The sequence below is a fragment of the Barbus barbus genome, assembly GCF_936440315.1.
Source record: "Barbus barbus genome assembly, chromosome: 38".
NCBI classification, from domain to species: domain Eukaryota; kingdom Metazoa; phylum Chordata; class Actinopteri; order Cypriniformes; family Cyprinidae; genus Barbus; species Barbus barbus.
The window spans coordinates 14,911,605-14,934,891 of record NC_136716.1 but is presented as its reverse complement, the minus strand read 5'-3'; the positions used below and the strand labels follow the sequence as shown (position 1 = coordinate 14,934,891).

At 39.2% G+C, this 23,287-nt stretch overlaps 1 protein-coding gene across 1 annotated transcript in view; it reads right to left on the bottom strand.

Moving 5' to 3' along the window:
* Positions 1-2,633: 2,633 nt before the first annotated feature.
* LOC306857458 (neurexin-1a-like) overlaps positions 2,634-23,287 on the bottom strand; it is a 189,982-nt gene continuing 169,328 nt past the window's right edge. Inside the window, exons 21-24 of the mRNA XM_079397415.1 lie at positions 22,013-22,102; positions 20,430-20,746; positions 7,667-7,748; positions 2,634-4,527 (exon numbers count right to left, since the gene is read on the bottom strand). Of these exons, the coding sequence (XP_079253541.1) occupies positions 4,226-4,527; positions 7,667-7,748; positions 20,430-20,746; positions 22,013-22,102 (791 nt within the window). The 3' untranslated portion in view covers positions 2,634-4,225. The remainder of the gene's footprint in view (positions 4,528-7,666; positions 7,749-20,429; positions 20,747-22,012; positions 22,103-23,287) is intronic.

Sequence of the window (23,287 nt, the reverse complement as noted above, 5' to 3'; positions counted from 1 at the left end):
AAAAATCAGCCAAAGTGATTGAGAAAAACTAAATAAATGGCCATTTCAGCTCATTTAAAATCTGCGGACATAAAAATATCAGAGGCAGGCTAGTTCCAACCATATTTCTGAGTGTAAAAAATGACCTACAAAAGTATAGCGATTGCCACAGACCCATAACGTTCCACTATTCCCAGCAGTCCCTCAGGTCAAACTCTGCCGCTGGCATTGTACCCAATTAACTAAAATCATGTTAAATTAGAGCAATGATCAACTGTGTGTTTTGCTGAATTCCCATGTTAGATATTTGGCTCTTGTTCTGACAGCATGAGGGGATGAAACGCTGACTCGCTAGTGGTACCAAAAAATGGAAATGCTAAATTAATGATTGTTTTCAAACAGATTTTTCAAAGCCTTTATGCCTCTTCCACCCTGTCCCGTCTGCCATTGTTTGAACGAAAAGGTTGTCCCATCATTAGAGCCATGGTATAGGGCTGAGGGCAGGATTAGTAGTTATGGAAGCTAAGAATGTTACAATGCATTGAAAATATAAAACAAGATAATGGCTAAACTGAGTGACATAGTGTTAACAGGGGCTGCAGTGATGTAGTGATGGTATTGGCAGTGGGTGTTTGGAACAGTGTGAATGAGTTGAAATGACGTCAGCTCAGCACAAAGACAGTGATGTGATGAGATGTGTAATCATTGCTTTTTATATATTTTTGAGTCACCAAGAGCTGGTCAAGAATATGAGCATTTGATTTCTATTCACAAAACCACAAATCTTTATCTATATAAACAATATTTTTAATCTCTCTAAAAGTCTACTATCCTTTTGGCAAATAATCATTTGCACAGGCACAGCACAGATGCTGTACCTGAGTAAAGAGCCAGTAAAATTCAAGGTGTGGTTTCTGAGGTTTTCAGTGCTCTGGGAAGTTTGCCTGCTAACAGATCGGGAGGAATAAAGATCCATCTGTTATATGTCCATCATCAGGTTTATTAAATATTGATGCGTGCATTCTGAAGAATACCTTTGCTTTAGCCCTTATCAGAATGAGAACCTCACCAAGAAGCTTCTGCATCCGCTCAGCCCTTCAGCCATTTTCACACACTCATTTTCATATGTCATTACTTTTAGAGAATGATAATCGTAGCTAGTGTGGTATTCTGTAATTCGTTCCATAGTCACATTAGATTTATTTTTAACACAGTAAAAACAATTTGTGCAGTGTAAAAAAAAAAAGAGACAAATTTCCCTGACTAATATATAAACATTAGCTATGTCCAAAGGATAGTACATCTACCATATTAAAAATAAATTATAAATATAAAAAAGGCTATTTGGTTTACAGGGTTAGGCTTAATTGTTGAAATGGCTTGCTTAAGCATTCACATATAGGGAATGCATTTTTTTCTCATTTTTAATTAACATGTTATTTTTGCATATTGCATGGAAATGAGAAACTCGTTCAAGTCCATTTCTGGCACTGAAGACATATGGGAACCTGGCTCTCCATTATAAGGAATATCTAGGTTTAATTGAATATATTTTTAGACCCAGGTAATGAGAGCCATTCATTAAACTAAGCCCACCATAGAATATATTTTTTACATTTACAGAATGGTAATGAATGTCAAACTGCTTAATTCATGTTCATACGTCAGGTCGATTTTAGAGACTGAGAAAAATATCAAGAACCTTCAAGGTGAAGCCTCATGATGAATGATGTCAGTACTGAAAGAGTCTTTTTACATTTCTATCTTAAAACCACATGAAATATTTTTAAAAACCTTCAGTGAAAACCACGTTTGAATCCTAAAGCTACATATGACTATCTTTACTTTTGAGAACAGAATATCATCCATGCATATTCTTCCACATTTCTGCCTTTTTACCTCCAAATTTGATTATGACAATTGAATAAAACCATCACAGAGGTTTTCTCAAGGCCGGCCGTGACAAACCTCCAGCCCAGCTGCCCCTCCCTCCCACACTCCCTCTGCAAAGTGTGTTGAAATGAGGTCTGATGAAAAGTCTATGGCGGGTGTGAATAATTCATCAATCATAAATTACAGCGCATGCCTCCCTGTAGGGGTAGTTATTTCACACCAGCTGTTCTGTAGCCTCCTCCTGCGCGGAAAATTAAAGAGAGGCGGTATCCTGAACCATCCGCCACCCTGACCACGTCCCAGCACTGTCCATCTCTGCCAGAGCTTTTATCATGACATCTTGTTCTTCGATACAAAAGGAACAGAACTGTGTGTTTTCTTTGTTGCGCCCGATCGATAGCTTCATTCAATATCTGCACACAGCACGACTGGCCCCATAAGGCTCCCTACGATTTGTGTGTGTGTGTGTGTGTGAGCCATAAAGCAGCAGTTTTTTGTTTATTAATAGGTCATTATAGTGAAACAAAGTACTAAGTGAAACTAAAAAGAGCTGACGCTGAGAAAAAGTCCTATTTCTGATGTCACACCCAAGTGATTTAAAAATAAAGTATTTTCTGCTACCTTTGAGTTAATGTAACATGGCTCTTAAAAAAGAATGTTTTTAACAAAAAGAAAAAACAAACTGAACACCACAAAACTCTCTAAAGCCCTTTAATGTGATTAATATATAAAGAACAAAGAACAAAAGCATTCATAGGTCTTAATATTTTATTTATTCATTTGATTTTTCAAAACTATTTTTTCATAATAAATCTTCACTTTGAGGTCATCAAAGAATTGTCACAATAAAAAGAAAAGAAGGTATTATAGAAAAATTGTACACAAATGAAAAACACACAAAAACAAAAAGAAACATTTTATTCAGAATGTCATATATTTTATACCTCTTGTACATTCCACACAGTACAAGATAGCAGAGAGAAGAATGTTTGCAAACACCTTTGAAGGTTTTTTTTTTTTCGCTATCTTTGTGCTTTTTAGCTGTAATCCAATACTCCGTTTTGGGGGGCTGAATTCATTTGTTACTTTTTGAGATTACGATATTGTCTCTCAGTAGACTCGGAGTCCTAAATACCATGCATAATTTGTTTGGTCACTAAGACAAGCAAGAGGATATTGCTTAAACAGTCCAAAATCTTATTTTCCACATGTCTGTTGCTTGTTGCTTTCCAAAACCTAAACTCATACTCGTCTTTTAATGTTGACACAATAGCAAAAAAATTAAAAAATAATAAGAAAATCAAAATAACAAAAAAGGAGTATGTCAAAAAGAACAGATGTTGGAGATGCACATAAAGGAGGGAAAATAAAATCTGTATAGCTAATGGCAGAAACGGTTCTATCGCTATGGCAACACATTAACATTTAATTTTCTGTTTTTCATTTGTTTTCACCTTGGTTTTTTCTAAAAAAAAAAAAAAAAAGTTTGAAGAGCAGGTATACTGTAGTTGGCATCATCTATATAACAGGCTATAAAACACCACTTCAGCCACAGTCCAGAGAGCACACAGATAGTCTTTGCACCGTATATAAACATGTAATAAGATACTTTACGTGCATGGAGATTTTCATCAACCTATCCCAAATGGTCCCGGTATTCCTTGTCGTCATCTGTCATCGTTTTGACAAACATACAAACAGAAGAAAATCCATCAACCTTTACACTTGGATTGATATTTAAGGCCTCCACAATTCTCTTTGACACCTAGGGTTCTGTCCACCGAATGAAAATCAGTTCGGATCCCACAAGGAGCGGTCCTTTCTCATCCAAACGCGCAATACTGCCATCAGAAAAGGGAGTCAAATACTTTGGCTGATTTAACAATCATAGGTAGCATCTCATTTTTAAGTCCTTCATTCCTTTTCTGTCCGTTCCCATAGGTGAATGTCTGTTTGGATTGTTGCAGATGGTTTTTCTGGCTTTAGAGGGAAAATGTTCCGGCAACACATATACAGGCAACATAATATGAAATACACTTAATTCTAACCAGCGGCCTTGTCTCTCAGTGATCCACAACTGTTGTGACTACGTGGAGTCTTCTTGCACAGTTCTGTTTCGTTTTGGACACACTTTTCAGCTTAGTAAAGTTCTGGTGTGCTTGGTTATAAAGTATGTTTTCTTGTTGTTAGTAACAGTATATTGTGTCTTAGGTCAAACTAAGACAGTTTTGTCTTTCTCGATGAATTTTTTTATCAATTATTATACACATGTGGATCTCCCTCCCCTTTTGCGTGTGAGTTCGGAGCACAGGATCTGTAGGTGGGTTGTAAGGGGGGGAGAACGTCTGTGAGATCAGACATAGTACTCCTTGTCCTTGTTCTTTTTATCTTTTTTATTTTTGGGCACGCCAATGGGCTTTTCTTTGACGGCGGCTCCGTTGGGCTGTGTGGCGGAATTACTAATGTAGTTACGGCTCTCGTCCACGTGGTATGAGCCCTCGTCGCGATTTCGGTATTTGTACATGGCGTAGAGAAGAATTAGGATGCAGAGGGCGGCTGCCGCGACGATGCCTACGACCATGCCCGTGGTGCTGCTGGACTCCCGAATCACCTCCGGGCTGGGGTAACCCTTGGCCTCGGGCAGTGGCGGGTGAGCTGTGGACACACGTGAAGGGAAAAGAGAGAGAGACCGTTCATTACAGCCATTTAACTCATTTAACTAAATTATTATAGAGCTCTCTAGAACACTTGATTTTGTTTGGTTACTTGCAGTGTTCAGTGTTCATTTCCTAATTTCTACCATCATTCGTAGCATTGCTAAATATTTGCCAGGTCAATTTGGCAACCGAAACCACCGCATAACTTGATCTTCCTGTGTAATCACAGACTTCTCCAACCCTGCTCCTGGGAGCTGTCAGTTCCAGCACTGCTCCAACACACCTTCTTGTAATTATCGAGTAACCCTGAACACCTTGATTAGTTCAGGTTCAGGTGTGTTTGATTGTAGTTGGAGCTCAAATCTGCAGGATGGTAGCTCTTCAGGACTATGGTTGGAGACACCTGTTGGTTCCTAACACTGGTTCTGGAAGCAACCCAACAACCCAACTCAGCAACCCAACTGTGCACATTTTGGATGTCTCTCTCTTTGACACATCCATTTCAGGTCTTGAGAGTCTCTACTAACAAGGTGAGGAGTAGATTTAGGTAAGTTTGATTAGGGAAACATACAAAATGTGCCAAGTTGGGGATACTCCAGGACCAGGGTTGGGATCACAATTCTGAAGAAATGATCCATTGCTATTTCTATTACATTGCGATATTAGAATTATAATATTGTTGTAGCATTCATCTTTTTGCTAAGCCATTTGTTTTATACACTGTGATGCTTTTTTTATTTTCCTTAGCTTTAAGATAATATGGAGGTAAAATGATCATTACAACACATCAGTATTTCATGTCCATGTCTTTACTGTATTTATTTGGTCAGAAGCCATTTAATTACCTCTGTTTTGGGGTCGGCCATCACCTTGCCAAGGCTTAATTTGCAATAATGACCAGCTGACTGCTCATTACCCCTTTCTTAAAACCTTAAACCATTTAAGTAATTGTTCTTATTGATTATGAAAGTTAATTTACAAGTATTCATTACTGTAATGTCAATATTGCAGCTTTTTTCACACCAGTAATGATAATAATATTCAGTTCTGAACTGATGAGAAATACTAAGAGGAGAAGAGACTTGAAAGAAACCCAAAAATAAATATTTCTTTGCCAAATTGATTAGATATCCCACTGAGAAACTGTTTCACGGCACAGTACAGTCACTTGAGTAAACAGGATATAAACCACAAAAACGACACTCAGCCTTGCAATATATGTATAGTATGTACTGCTGCTGAATGGACAAACTTTTACTGTAAGCTTGTACTAACACACTTTGCTTATCATATCGTCACAAAACACATCTGGCTGACACAGATAGAGCGATCAAAATGGATATGTCTTACATTTTCCATGAGCTGTGACCATTGAGTGAACCTCACTTCCTGGCTATTTATTCCTGGCAGAGAGTAGCGTGGTGGGTGGAATAGTGTGGTATAGTTTCTTCTGATTTATGTCTCTTGGAAAGGGGACAGTAACTGCGAGAGTGCGCGGCTGCAGGCTGAGCGCAAACGCTCGACAAAACTACACCTGTGACAAAGCCATTTACAGCTTAGGCCCGATCCACTGCAACCCGCAGATGCAGGAAATGAGATGATGACAAAGTACAGCAGGGAATTATGGATGGCGACCTCTGCTCAAACATCTGTTTTTAGAAATGTCGCGTGGAAGGAGGACACTTTGGGGATCCGTGACATCATTTCTCTGAGACCTTCTGAGCTTTGGCCAACATTTTATGTTTCTTTTTTTCTGTGCTTATTAACAAGATCACTGCATGCTTTTTCCATTGTCAGCTTGTTTTTCCATTATGTCATGGACATGCTTTCATTGCCCTACGTATAATATGACTGCTGCATGGGCCACTAGAGTCTGTAACTAAGCCAACTGAAGGAATCCAGATTGGGTTAACCTTTGTGCTTCATTTTTCATGTCGAAAGTGGTTTGCGCAGTCGACTGAGTAACCAGGATGCACCCGCTGCGTGGAGAAATGGGAAACGCAGTATGTGCTACGCTAGCATGCTCGCTGGCCTTTTCTGAATTTATACCTCAACAAAATTCGCCAGGTCTCTTTAACCCACACTCTTTGGCGTATACCACTGGCAAAAACGAAATGTGAGCTGAAATTATATAGAAGCACAAAGAAATTTGACAGTGACAGGCACAAGTTTAAGTTTGTTTAATATAATGACCTATTTAAAAACTCATCTAAGCAATGAGCTCCCTCTGTGCCAAAAAGAAAATTAAAATACTATATTTACAGCACATAAACAGGGTAAAGGATTTAATGTGGTTTAATGAGGTATTAATGTCTGTTTAAAGAGGCAAAGGCAGATTATACAAACATATATTTCAGCACACACTGTGAATACTTTGATAAATGAGCACATAAGCAACAGCGCAGCTCAGGTAACAGCGCGTCCTAACCGGCAACAAAACGATAAAAGCTCTTTCGAGTTAATCTGAGCTCCTGTTCGAACTAGCTGCGACAAACGGTGAACGGCCCTACATTTTTTGTCAGTCGCTCGGTTTCTATTTCTGCACCGTAGCGTTGGATTATTAAACATCAAACATGGATGAGCCTAGGAGAGGTTGTTTTTGGAAGCTGAGAAACATCAGATATGACAAATCCCTCAAGATCAACAAGGAACACCACAAAATGGATACCGCCTCACGGAAAAGCTGTAAATACAAGAAGTGTTCTAGGTTTTACGCTCTTCAGTTCGCCTTCGCTGTTATGATTAACTGTTTTGTTGCGATGAATTTTCGCATTCAGGAAAATGACTTCTCACTGGAATCTTGTTGCGCTTGACACAACGGACAAATTATTTAGATTGTTTTTATTTTTCTGCTGCACAATATGCCCGCTTGGCTGAATTTGTGAGAAATGATGCCATTTGGTATTTTAACTATTTTTATAAGTGCACTTGGTAAAATGTCAAATCTAAGGATTGTTTCACCCCAAAATTATAGTGAACAGACACAACACAGAAAATGGATTTGCGTTCTTTTAACTTGTACTGTAGTCACATAATCTTTCATGGAGTGGTTTCAAACAGAATGATAGAAAAATGGCAAACAACTTTGGAGGAAAAGAACAAGTGGACAGTAATAATATAAAAGAAAGATGACTAACCTAACCCACCTGAACTTGGGTCGCAAGGGTCAATGTCCTCATCGTCGCTGGGACATTCTGCCGACGCTACCAGAAGATCATCCTGTACCAGAGAGACAGAAGAGATGAAGGGTTAGTCAAAAACACCTAGTGGCATCATTACAGTTTTATAGGGCTGCTGTGTCATCTAAGGCCTCACACTGCGAAAGAGAGACAGAGGAGCGAAAAAGGAAATGTCCTTTCCACTGCCACTCTGACATCTCTCACAGGTCCTCTCAGTTTTGACTCACAGGCGTGATCAAAAGTGTCCTAACCATCAAAGGTCACAACATTTCCGCAAAAACGACTGTGTCTGTGGATTATAACACACCAAATCGCCTTATAGTACAGTCTGGAGAGACTTCCACATCAAGGCGGTTGGAAAAATCGATCAGAGCAGCACAAACACATACACGCACATACACAAAGATTTCACGAATCCTTTGACGAATACAATTTAGCCGGCAGTTGCTTTATAAAGACAGTCACGCAGGCACATGTGGTGTGAGGAGCATCAAATCCCCTCACATCCTTCCGTCCTGCTGGAAAACAATCTCATCAAACGTGCTTTTAATCTGAAATAAAACCATAGGAAGCAAATCTAAAGAAAAGCGCTATCAATGACAACACACGGCGCTGAGACGCGCACAACACCACATACTGAAGGAAATCTTGCCTCTGCTCCAGTGATGGTTCCGAAGGGAAAGAAAGCCATGTTGAGATTTCACGCTTTGAATTCCAAAGATGGTATCCGACTGCGGTTTAATAGCTCAGAACGTCTCTCCGTGCAGGAATTCTCCATCAACTATGCAAAAAGGCAGCGAGCTCAACGTTCCTCTCAGTGCTACGGCAGAAAATTCCATCTGACGACATCGCTTTGGTGGCATCCATTCAGTGCCAGTCTTCACAATTCTCTCTCTCTCTCTCTCTCTGCAATTAGCCAGAGTGTGTATACATTTGCCAGCTGGCCAAACGTGTACATGCATGTGTGTTTGTTCCAATAGAAATGCAGGACTGGCTGAGTGTGTGTGCGCAGGGGAGGAAAGACATCGATTTGTCTTTCTGAGCTCACACAGTCTGCCCACAGGCTGCAGGGCAATGCCCACGCCAATCAGGACCTTTCACTTTCATCACAGCCGCACGGACCACACGAAACAACACGGGAAGAGAAAGAGACAGAGAAGAAAGGGAGAGGAAAGTGGGAGTGGGAGGGCACCCTGCACGCTTGTTTCAAAGTGGTTGCTATAACCACATGGTTGCCATTTTCCTTGCAGCGATATCTGTTCAACTCCCAGCTCTCAAACACCCTGCAAGTAGGTCAGTGCGGGTGAATAATTTAGATCCCTGACGTTACAGTGCTGGTTTGTGTGCTGCTGCTGGAAGGCTGGGAGACATGGAGGTAATGTGTTGCAGCAGGAGTGCACAACAGAGCCCTCGCTAAAGGCCGGCAGCGGCATGTGTCTGCCTGACTCGAGAGAGAGACAGAATAATAACACAGAGGTCCTGGGAGCCACGGGCTGATGGGTGAAGTCATCCATACCACTCCATCTCTCGTTCTGCGAGCTGACATGAAGGCATAAAAGACCACAACTATCATAGACATTGAGATTAGTAGTCAACCGAAATGTGGTTATGCTTTTGATATAAAACGGATGGGGGAAAGGTACACAGTCTTAATAATGCATAGGCTTGAGCGAGAGACAACTTAGATTCAATGTTCCTTTTCTTGACATGACCACAGAGAGAAAAAATGGAGTTCTAGAACAGGGATGGAGGAGTGAGATAAAGGTGTGGGGTAACGGTTAAAAATGTCAGCAGGAAACTGAAAACACAAGTTGAGATCCATGAGATCAAAATTGTGCCGGAACAATCATCTCAAGATGTAAGTAGAGCTTGCTAAAATATATTGAATTTTCACAACATATACTACCGTTCAAAAGCTTGGGGTTGGAAAAATGTTTCTATATTTTTGAAAGGAATCCCTAATGCTCACCCAGGCTGCATTAATTTGATCAAAAATGAGGAAAACAGTAATACTGTGAATTATAATGACTTTTCTATTTTGTATTTTAAAATATATTTTATTTCTCTAGTCTACAGTGTCACATGATCCTTCAGAAGTCATACTAATATGCTCAAATAACATTTCTTATCAATGTGGAAAACAGTTGCTGCTTTTAAAAAAAGTTCAAGAGCATTTTTTGAAATAGAAATCTTTAGTAATGTTATGAATGTCTTTACTGTCACTTTTGATAAATTTAATGCATCTTTGCTGAATACGTTTCTTTAAAAAAAAAAATTTTTACTGACCCCAGACTTTTAAAAAGTAGTGTATTTCCAATGATTATGTTAGCAATATTAAATAAAATTATCATTATGTTTCCTAACTAACACATCATTAAAATAATTTTGAGATCCTTCCTTGCATTCCTTTGTTTCAGTTATAACTATCCTTTTCTATTAATTGATTCAAAACTCGAATTCACATATTTTTGTCATATTGTCGAGGACATACTCGAGTGGAGTTTTTAATATATTAAAAGACATGTAATAGAAAACAAGCTTTGACTATTTTAACTAGATTTTGTTATGCTTTGAATTTGTAGATCTTGCATTGAAATGTTTCTAATCTATTTGGTCACACCTAACAGTTTGTTAGCTGTGACCAAATTATTTTGGTCACAATAATGGTATATAGCCAAATAGATTAAAAGCATCTTAATGTATTTCTATCTAAAATGATCAAAAGGAATAAACTGATATATCATCCAGCCCTAATTGCATAGAGTAGACAGGAACCTGCTAAATGACTACATGCCATTGTGACTGGCGGCTTTACATGAACATTCTCCACTCAAATCTTTGTTAGGATCTGTTTTTGAATTCCTCTCACACAGCAGAGTGCCTGAAACCATCCTTTTCTTTCACTCTCTTTCCTCTTTTGGAAACACTGCCCCTCAGCAAAGTGTCAAAACTCAAATCTAAGTCCTCAGATGTGGCGTTACACAAGCACTTGAGCGTGAGGCTGTTTTCTGCAGAAAAGTCACGTATGACTAAGACCGAGCCTTCAGCATCCATCTGCCTGAGATCGCCGTTCTCCTCCATCCACTGCCCACTCAACAGCTGTGCTGAGGCGGATGAAGGGGGATAGAAGCGGCCTACATTATGACTGTCAATTTTCCTCCTGCTGAATAACTACGGTGTAGCATGTAAGAGACGGTGGGTGTGCTATAAGAATCTCATTTATGTGCACACACACAGACACCACATGCACAGTATCAGACTCCCTGTTTTGCTTGCTCTTAATTACTGCACTGCCAACGGGCACAATAAGGGATGTGACACAGAGACAAAATGGGTGGGAGAGCAAAGGGAGAGAGAGACGACGGCGCTCGGTTCACCTGTGAACGCAGAGGGGGAACCAGCTGTGCCCTAATGAGAAAGGAGTTACCTCAACACACACGCTCTCACAAAACACACACTTTTCAAGCTCCACCTCCATTCAGCCCATTCCAATTACCTCACAGCTGCCAGACTCATCTACAGAGACACAGACTAAAAGCAGGACCTGAATGAGCCAACTGTACATGCCCTGGATAAGACAGGAGCAGTAAGTGGGTGGATCTGGCCCACTGACCCCTCCATTCCTAAAACGTTTTACCTTGTGTAAGTAGATTTTATGTTATTACCTTAGCGAAGTGTATCATCTATTGTTCCAGTAACACTCATATTCATCTCTCGCTCTTAATGTTGTAGTCTGTATGTAAGTACTGACCCTCAAAACCCTCTAATGGTTCCCTCAATTTCCCTCTAAAATATATCACATTCCTCAAACCCTTGTTCTGTAATCATTTGCACTCAAAAAACAATATCAATTTTATAGGCAGCCTGAGATGGCCAGGCTCAGGCGCTCAAATTCACCTCTATCTCTCCATCTCTATCTCTTTCAGTCATGAAGATGCTAGAATTCCACCACGAATACGAATATCTCAGAACAGTGCACCGTCTGTTGTTGTTGCCATGGTGACATGAAGATTCAGCCTGTTCAAAATGATAGGAAATAAAAACCGAATCGCCTTGGTGGCTCAGCTGGGACCTGCAAAGCAAACCATTGATTTCTCGCTATCTGTTTTTCCTTTTTATTTTTCTCCATATTCCTTTCCTCCAGCCAGTGTGAGAGAAAGAAAGAGTGAGAGAAAGCACAAGAACATCAAAGTCTGCCAGCTAACTTAGCAGCACAGCTAATGAAGTGTGAATATTCATAGAGAGGTCTTGGTGCTAAATGCAGCCTCAGTTCGCTGAGAGCTGTGTGTTTAAAATACCGAGAGCTCATACAATGAATAAAAAATGGCCACTGATGCACTGCAGTATTCTCTAACAAGAACAGGTGAAAAAAAAAAAAAAAAACACAACGGCGATACGCTTGCTAGTATAACGCTAGCATCTACGGGAATATATAGAGCTGGCCCACAGGGCCTCTATATGCATTCATTGATATCCTGTACATGAGTTTCAACTTGTGAAAGATTTAAAGGCGATAAAATCATTCTCATTTGGGTAGATTATTATTTAGCACACTCAAAAGCTTTACAATGCCTTGGTTATTTTTAACAGCTCATTAATATTCTCTTAGTGAAGGCAACATAAAATCAAAATTAACCCAGTTAATTCATGTTTCATCAATGCTGGTATTGTGAATGATACATCGGTGCATTTTATTCCAAAGAAAACAGTTTTTGTCTTCATAAATATTAATTGTTGGATCATTTTAACCATTACCTAAATAGATGTTTTCAGTCTGGTTTCCATTCTGGTTGGTATCACTCACTTTTTGTTGTCCAATCAATTCCAGATGAGTAAAATCTAGTTCAGTCGTATTTTTTCCACGTAGTTTTGCGTTTCACTAAGAAATATGAAAAAATGGCTTAAAATACGTTGCAAAAGCCAATTCAAATGAACTTTACTAAATTAAAGAAAAAAATTGTCCAAATTATATTTTTAAAGTTAAATAACACTAAAGTCTTCTATATTATCTGCAAACATAAAATATTAACAAAGGCAAATGCATCTAGATTGACCGTAAAAGTACTCAAACAACTCTTGACTCACTCTGAGAAGACATGTGAGTCACAAGTAGCCATTACAAGTAACTCCCAGAGGTCATTCAAGTGGGCATAAATAAATCTGATCATAAACGCTGCCCACAGACAGAACACACTGTGACAGACTGAAGCTCTAGATTTTATACAAAGAGAGAGAGCGGGCAACCTGCAGACTTCACCCAACACAATACACACACTTGTTCACAGAATACTGAGTTAAACTTTACTGGAGGACAGCACTTGATCTTAACACACTTTTAATGAGGGGCAGATTAAAATGAGATGCAGATCAAAAAAGGACGGCACAAATGACAGCGTAAGTGGGCGGTCAAGACGACCAAAGAAAGCGTCTCGTTAAGGATGAGAAGAATCGTGCATGCCATGATTAGCTGCAACAGATGTGGACATCGGCGACTAACGACGCCGACCTCATGCACGCTCACAAAAGCACTGCAACTTTTTTTTCTTTTCCCTTAACTCTCTCCCTGCTGCCCCAATTGCTGCCTCTCTCTCTCTCTCTCTCTCTCTCTCTCATCTCTCGCTCTCTCTCGCTTGCTCTACGTGTAGAGCGCTGCAGACAAATGGTGCATGCCTCTTTCGCTGCATGGATATGACAACATCAAAGACTCTGCATGCGATGATGGCTGGATGGATAAGGACCGTGAGAAAGAGAGACTACCTGGGATGAGGAACAATGCCACCTCGCATCCATGATGGCAGCCTGGCTACACTGTCTGCTTCCTCTACACAGCTTTGCTTTTCTGTTTAGGTGAGAGTTTGTCCTCTCCCCCTCTCTGATCTCCCCGTCCCTGCTTCTAGAGCAATAAAAAAGCCCCACACCAGTAAAATAAAGTCCGCTCTGTCAGATCAAAAGTGATGACTGGAGAAGTCCTACTTTGGTAAGCAGATAGGGATGATAAATTGTCTGTGCATCAGGAGAGACTATGAGTGCCTTCTACAGACTAGAAGAGAGAGAGAGAGAGAGAGAGGGAGGGAAGGCGTAAGCGAGGGAGAAGAGAAAACGAGAAAGATACACACGGATAGAGGCGGGAGAGAGAGAGGGAAAATACGGTACGACTGCAAGCTGATCACCTGACTCATCTCAGCCAATCACCATCGCCGCTCGGCTTGAGGTTGCTAAGGGTTTGCTCAGTTGGAGACATTTTATTATAGCGTTTTTTTTACAAAGAGATTGATGTGTGTATATGGAGAGGAGGAGGGGTTGCACACCTTCTGCCCTGCCATGAAACTCCACAGAGACACAACCTACAATCTAACATCAAACAGGCATGCACACTCTCAAAATACATTCGAGAAAGCGAACGTTACACAACGGATAGCAAAAGCTCCATGTTTTCATCTCCACCGGCCCTTCTGATCCTCTGGGACCTTGGGTTATTCAGCTCCATCTAAATGCCTCCGCCAGATAAACTAACCAGCGTGAACGCTCGTTTAACTCGCATTCAAATTTGTGCTTTGGGCACGTACATGCCTACTGAGAAAGGAGGGGTGGAACAGATAAAGACAGATATGTTTTATTCGCACCATGGTCAGTCTCACGGGATTCGATTTGTCCCCTGTGTCTGCAGAATCTGTGCACGGGCACCAAACGTCACCATACATTATGAATGTGACAATATGAATTTGATACATTATGAATGTGACAATAAAAAGGAACAAAAAGCGAGCCAAGGTCTCGACGGTGACGCACATTAGAGATGACAGGTCGGAACACAAATATCTGGTTCATCATAAAGACTACACAAGCCTTTTGTGAATTAACAGGGTCGTCATTACCCAAAAGCACACAGATTAATAACTTTTTGTAATATCTACCAACTCTGGAGAGAGAGAGAGAGAGAGAGAGAGAGAGAGAGAGAGAGGGAGGGGAAAAAAGAAACCCATGAAAAGTAGCTGAGCAGCAGTCCATTTTATTACATGCTTTGTGCCAGCTCAAACAATCGTATTGATTGACTGATTTAAGCGGTCAGTGTAAATGAGCACAGGGACAACAGTGCATGCAGGGCAAGTCACAGGATCCATTAATTGGACAAAAGTGGAAAAAAAGGCACAGGAATCTGGACCAGTTTAAATCTATCTGTGCTGAACATTGTCCTGCCCTCATGATGCAACAGAATGAAATGAGTGGGTACCTCATTAGAGTACACGTGAAGCTGTATGCAGGACTGTTGTGTTTTGGGAGTTGTGACACGCATGCACATCTAATTGAGGTCAATGTACAGCACTTCAAATAAAATAAAATATGCATGATAACTACTGGGTAATATACATTATATTTTCTGGCAATAAAAAAGCAACATCGTGAATTTCCTTTGGCCCTTTGCCCAAAATGTATTAATAGATTAGTTTTGTGATCACTTGTTTCATTTTCCTTAATCATTTAAAAAATATCAGTTTCAGAGATGCTGTACATTTGCGTTTTTATTAATATATGTGTGTGTGTGTGTGAGTATATATATAGTAGTGCTGTCAAACGATTAATCACGATTAATCGCATTCAAAATAAAAGTTTTCGTTTATGTAAGATATGTGTGTGTACTGTGTATATTTATGTATATATAAATACACACATATACAGTATATGTTTTGAAATGTATTTACATGTATATATTTATATTCATATAATTGATATTATATAAATCTATTTAGTATATAAACATAACATATTTCTCTTAAATATATATGTGCATACATGTGTATTTATATATAATACATGTATAATCGTTTGACAGCACTAATATATATATATATATAGCTTTTCATTTGAAAATAATAAATCATACATCAGCTACATTCTTGAGACATTTTTTATATAAATTTTATCCCCAAAGTGTTGCTAGGTTAGACAGATGCATTCACACACACACACACACACACACACACACACACACACACACGCACACACACGCACACACACACACACACACAGTTTAGTGCATAATTTCAAATCACAAAGGCAAAACAAAACTAATTTTAAAGTTTCCACATGCAATTTCCATATATATTCCCACTATGCTGGAAATGTAAACACATTACATTAATTCTAAAATTACATGAATTTTTCCACCAAGAGAAAAAAAAAAACTATGACCTATTTTGTATCTGATGGAATCAGATCCACTCGGCGCCAACACAGGGCATCTATAAATGCATGACTTTCCCGTGGCATACGCCCACACTGCCATTTTCTAGGCAGAGAAGTGGCGCTTCACTGCCCTCTGCCCATGTCTAGATCTAAAAGATACCCCGGGGTGTTTAATGACATGCACAGCTCACACAGGAAATGCTCATTTATTATTTAAACCCCAGCACATAGCCTGACGGCCTGCTGCAACAAGATCAGAACAAACACATGGGTTCCTGGCATGCCAAATCCCATTGAGCCGAACGCCACGGCCGTAGATGTGAAGGGATATACAGAAACAAGGCATCAAAAAACAAGACAGACCAGCCATATATCCATAAACATGGTGATGTAACAGGTAAAATACAGAGAAAGTATACTTCAGAGAAGAAAAACCAAAGAAAAGGAGTGGAACAGGGGATAAAGAAGATAAAAAAGCTGTCACTTCTGAACATCAGTCGTGCGGGTGGTAGTCACAAAGGAAATCAACTTCTGATAGAAATATTAAACATCTCATCTGTCAGTCACAAGCAGACGGTGCATGCATGTGTTTTTCTAAGCATGTTGGGCTCCTTTGAGACGACCTCAGTTGTTTGTTTGTTGTGGCGGCTGTTTGAACAGAAATGAGTAAATCATTAACGCTACTTTAAAAGCATATATGCTTTGAGCCACTGTCAGACAATAGCAAAACTAGTTTATCTGAGGATAATCCAAGCTCCACATGTCATTTTAAGATTAAGTATGCTCACAGAGCAGATCTGAAGCCATTAAATGAAAAAAACTGGTCATGCAAAGTATGCAAAATTATTCCAAAGACTACAGACCTCATTTACACTACACAAAAATGTGCTGTATTATAAGCAAATCAATTGATCTACATGAAATACTATTTCCTTCTGAGCCATTCATTTGTAAAGTGTTTGTACAATACAAATCATCTCTATTATCTAAGTGCCTTTATCTACAAAGGCCACGCTAACAATCTGGGACTCAAAATCTTTTTTTCAAAGTTTTAGGATTTTTAATATTTAAGATTCTCTACTAGAGCTCACTAATCAAACATTAATTATATGGGTCAGTGGTGTGACGCTCTCTTATTCAGAAATATATTAATAATGCAATTTATATAGAAAATGACTAGAATTCACATCTTCTATGATGAGTATGTTTTTAATTTCTGAATTAGAATTTGCTTTGATATTTTCGGGTAGCTCAGATTGTTGGTTAGCTCAGACTTCCGAAAAACAATTATATTTATTAAATATCATTAATAAAATGTATAAATTAATAATTCATGATATTTGAAAACACTTTTTTTTTTTTTTAAGTATTAAATTTTTTACACCACATTACATTTTTAACAATTAGGTGATTAAATCTAATATTTTCTTAAAAATTTTACCATATGAAATTATCATAAATATTTAAAGTACATTTTTACAACTTGACAGGTAAACTAAATTTTTTTTCCCGTTTCTTTATTGTGAACATCATTACACATCACTGACCCATATAACTGAATATAATCAAATTATAATCAGTTAATTTTTCAGTTCCTCCAATTAACAAACTTTTCATACAGATTGAACAATTAGGTATCTATGCAGCTCACTATTCCTTAGCATAATGCACAGCAATTTTCACACTCTCAAGTGCCACTTAAATTCCTTCAGCCCTTCTTCTTCCAGATCTCGGCTTATTTGAGGTTGTTTAAGGGGGAGACCTCGACGGACACTCTGGACAAGTGTTAGGAAGATTGAGAGCCCAAGAAGTTCCATTAGCTCTTATTACAGAGAACTCTCCGGTCTAATGGCCGCTCCAGTCTAATGGGCATCACAAAGGCCTGTAATCAAAGAACCACAAACTCCTCTTTGATTTCACATCCCTCTCTATCCAGCTTTTATCATTAATTAGATATTACAAATCCATCTAAAAAAAATGAAAGCTGTTGATTTGGACTGCGCAGCTGTGCTGAGAGAGAGAAAGAGATTGTAATGGATGATAATGGAGCGCAGATGGAGCAAACTTCGAGAGTGGTGTAGACACCGCTGTGCAGAGAAGAGAGAAGTCTCAGATTTCCATGGCAACATTTACCATCATCAATGGTGTGCGGAGGGCAGCGAGCCCACCATTTTGTAATGCAATCCACACACGAGGCCATGATAAGCCAACATCACGATTGGGTGCTAATAGATCGAAATATCTGTTATTACACGACTATCGCTTTCACGCGACGTGCCTGGAGTGCCCTTGAGCAGGGAGGTAATTTAATATGCAGTGCCAGAATAAGTTTTAACCATATCAAATTACGATTTTATTGTTGTGGAGGCTAAATCACAGTGCGTGAAGTCACGCACGAGGAGACGAGACTGAACTGGCCTTGGCAAGCCTGTCAATCACCCCGCTCAGCCTCCTGCTCTGACATGTAATTACAGCGCCACCGTAATTAGAGCTCACTGTCAGGGCCCTGAATGATGCTTCGCGCTCGACTCGGAGAGAGAAAGACCGGCAAGAGAAAACCTGCAAGTTGTAAAGGAGAAAGCATGTCCACCTACACGGCGCTCATCTTCCCTGCTGATTTCTCCCCTTTATGGCCCTGTTCCATTTGCCTGTGTGTTCTCTCTGTTCATACAGACTTATTAACTGACTCTAGTCTCCCGGCACTCGCTCTCATCCTGAGCCACAGCACATCCACAAAAGAAACGGGCCAATCACTTTATGTCTGAAAGCAATTGAATTGTGCTGGGCCGAAACCCTTTGCCGGTTCGATAATGTGCGATCCAGCCACGGGCTCGTCTTTAAGTGCCCTGGTCTTAGTCTCGAGGCCTCTTTTGCTTGAGAGAGCACTGAGCTCAGTTTAAACCGGCCTCATTGCTGTCTGGGTCACTTATTGAAACAGCTTATAATGTTTTGGATGGTAAAAGAGAAACTGAGCGAGTGTACGCGAGAGGAATAAAAAGCGAGTCCGAGAGTAATGATGTAGACAGCCAGTAACAGCACAGAGATAAAACACAACACACTGACCCAGACAAAACACGGCCTGTCTGTTGCAATCTAAACACACCAATCGGTTCTGAATCTTCATCAACTATTTATGACCTTTTCAGTTCATTATGGTAACTGGACAAAATCATTCAAAGTGAGACCTATTCGAATGAATCATTTAGTCCAATTTGTCAACTGAAGATTAATTTGCTCAGAAATCAGACATCGCTATGATCTGCAAGTTAGTTTTTCTCTACCTAAAAGCAACACCTAGCATATTAATTACAGAACTAGCACAACATGTTTAATGGCTTGAGAAATTTCTAGACTTTTCACAGCCAGGAAAACCGCATTTTAAAGTTGCACTTTAAGGCAATTTTTTCCTCATTAAAAAGTTTTACACATAAGCAAACAAACGTTACTTTGAGAAAATGTTTATGTAAACATATATAATAACATCATGGGCAGTCACATGGGATGAAGACATAATAATGTTAATAATAATACTAGCAACCTAATAAAAGCTGCTTTATTTAAAGGGAACCTATTATGCAAAATCCACTTTTACATGGTGTTTGGACATAAATGTGTGTTGGCAGTGTGTGAACACAACCACCCTACAATGATAAAAATCCACCCACTCCTCATTTTTTTATTCCCCTTTAAACCAAGTCAGTCTCACTAGGCCTGCCGTTTTGATTCTCAAGCAGTGTGAAGTCACATTGCTTAGGGCCAGGCCACGGCGGCTGATCGACAGCCTTGCATTGCCATAGTTTCCTCCCTCAGCGGTTGTAAGCTGTCCTTCATTTTCTCTGCGCTCCAGCAGCTGTAACGTCAACAATGTCTCGCAAGCAATCCCTGTGCTCTGTGTTTGGATGCAAGACTGAACATAAGAGTCTTCATTTTCTCCCAACATCCGAGCTGCTGAGGATGCTGTGGATTACTTTCAGAGAGACATATACGCGACGCCCTCTTCTGGAGATGGGGCGGGAATATGCAGCTCATTTGCATTTAAAGCGATACACTCCAAATCAGCTCTTTTTTTAGACACACCCCAAAAATGACATTTTCCAGCTGTTATAATAAATGATCTGTTGGGTATTTTGGCCTGAAACTTCAAACACATTCCGGGGACACCCAAGACCAATATTACATCTTGTAAAAATGGGCATAATAGGTGCCCTTTAAAATTAAGTAGGATGCCTCATGGGGGCAGACTTATCGCACACTTTTGCTTGTGGAATAAATGAAACATGTCTTACAGTGCAGTGAGCTTTCATAACAGCAGCGTTAATGCAAAATTTTCATCATTACATGATAAATCCAAAATAACCGCTATAAACTTCACTGAGTGCATCTGTAAAATTCCCTGTTTATTCCGACTTTTTCATGAATGCAAAACCCTAGTGTTTTCCAAATTCATGTCACATTTTGACAAGGAAGAATTTTTTTTTTATCGAACTCCAGCATCATCTTTCACAAAATAGTGAACTAGAATAAAGTGTCCGCTGACCTGTGGAGTTGTCGTCTGCTTGCCCTGGCGGTTGGATGCGGTCGTAGTGGTGATGTCGGTGATGGAGGGTGAAGTTTCTGAGCGGTTGCCCGTGGCGGAGGCGCTGGACTGGGGCGTAATGGACGAGGAGGGCATATCTCCCACCAGCCGGGCGCTACCCTCCACACGTACGTTGGGGTCGCCCTCGGCGGCCATGTTGAGCACTTTTAGGCCATTGTAGTAAAGCCCTGAGAGCTGGCCCTGGAAGGGCCGACTGCCCTTCTCCCAGCCTCCGATCTTTATGGTGGTCTGACTGTTGAAGATGGTGAGTTGCCGACCTGCCAGGGAAGAACGTTACAGAAAATACAAGAGTGTTCAACGGCCCACTCCCCCACGCCATAGAGACGCACACATACACATGCACACGCTAACAAACATAGACACACGCACGCACACACGCACAGGAGGAAACAGAACTGATGGAAGTCCTGATGGTAAAACACACAACAACCGTAACCTTATTTTCCCTGGGGATCATGAAGCAATAAATTACACTAATGCTAACAGCAACACTGGTAATTTATCGACTGTAATTTAATGGCTGCTGTTGGCACAAAGTAAATAAATGAAGGGGATGAGAAAGCTGGGTCCCAAAAAAATCAATGGGACTTTGCTAAAAGGACAATCAAATACATACTAAGATGAGAGACAAAAATATTCTTCATCAGTAGAAAGTACAAATTTCCCCTTTTTTGTATGAGAAAATTACTGTTAATCCTTAAATAAAGCAGTTTATTGCAAATTACAAAGCCTGTATGCACAGGTCTAGTAAATTTTATTGAGATTGCCTTTCAGCAAGGGCAATGGCAATTAAAATTAATTAGACTGAAATAAGGTTTATGTGAGAATGGCTTTACAGCTACATGATACATTACAAATGATTCATCATGGTTATAATTCCATTGAAAAGGGAAAGCAAGAAAACAAGCAAACTTTAAAACAAATCAATTTGAACGATTCAATTTGTTACATACATTGCAGCATGCATTCAAGTCTTTTCCCTTCTTGTGTGTTTAACTTGCTTGTTAAAGGGACTTCATATCTGATGCCAATAATCATTGAAGCTATTTAAGAGACATTTGCTTTGAGCTTTTAACTGTGCACTTTAGCAGTTTCCAAAAGAAATATGTTTAACATGACAAGAAGATATGCATATATATAAATTAAATAGAGTGTGTACATCACTATGAATTCAAATAATTTCCACTGTGGACTTGTACTTTAATTAGTCATTTAGATTATTACAGCTGCAAAATAACATTATTTAAATAGGTATTTTAATGATGTAAACATATTTTTTAATGATTGAACTAACTTCAGTTATCAGTATATTACCAGTCCCTTTAACCTCTGACAGGTTTACAAGTACAGTATAACAACACATTATTGAACTGCACAGTGCATATATTACAAACTACATTTGTTTAATTTTTAAACTTGGTTATACAGGGGATTTATGTTTTAGATGGTTTATTTGCTGTGCAAAATATCACTTGCTTATGATCAAATTATCTTTTATTTAAAGTTTTAATCAGTGTTTTTACCTTTGTCGAGTAGCCATTCGTCAACTACTCGACCAAGCCGATATGGGATTCGCTGTCTAGCAATCGCCAGGCGTTCGTTATCAATGTTGCCTTTAAAGTTTAAAGAGACATTTCATTGTTAAAAATCTGAAAGGTCAAAGATTAAAACCTACAGTGAAACATATGCCTTAACTGTCTGGTTTTTTTCTTTTCTTTTTTTTCTCTTATTTTCTTTCTTTCATTTTTTTTTTATTTGGAACACCAAGGTTGCATACATAAGAAAGATGAAGCTTTTCATTCAATTAAAATTTAAGCAAACAAATTAACCCTATTTTAATAGAAGCACTATGTTAAATATGCACCTACTCTTCTCGTGTTAAGAGAAACCAATCAAACTCAAATCACGTTTATACACAATATCACTCCTTTACATAATACATTTACAAAATAGTAATCTTTTAAATCTTTTTAGCAGATTTTTCATCTAGTTATACATGAAAACTAGCTCATTTTAATCTAAATATTGACATTACAGTACATTCCAGCGTTTTGCAACCAATTTGATTTTAGCTTCACATTTGCTATCTAATCTAAGGTATTTTCAGTCATTTTTGATATGATAAATCTCACATTATCAGATCATACATTTAAAAACATCAAAGTAGCAGAAAAAACACTCAAAGGATTAAAGCAACAGGAAGATTATCAGTTCATCAGTTATGCATGTAAGATCAGTTCATGTTCATGTTCCCCATGTGAATTTGAAATTGCTCTGACAAAAGCTTTGACCTCAGAGATGTCTATATGCAAACATTTAGGCGCTCGTTCCCTAGGGTGGGCGCCACGTGATCTTGAGCAGAAGCAGTGCTTAAATGCAGGTATTTACGCAAAACATGTCCAGGTTGAGCCAGCTACGGTAGCTCTATTGAATTGAGATTATTTGAAAACATTTACTTCACTCCCATTACTGCCCACACATAATTAGCACTCCTGACTTTGCTGGAAATTTCAACACGAACTTGACTTGCTCAGATTTCCAAAGAGTATAATTACGCCTTCAAATTTTTACTATATGAGCCATTAACTTGTTATTTGTCAATCAAAAACGAGTCTCGCTCTATCTATATGCGATTAAAACATTATTAAAATATGAATGTATGAAAATGTCTCCTCAACAAGACATAAGAGTAGAGTAGAAAGTCTATGATGTGAGAAATTCAGTGTGAGAATTACTAGAAATTCAGTGTGAGAATTACTAGAAATTCAGTGTGAGAATTTCCATTCTAATGTGTTCTC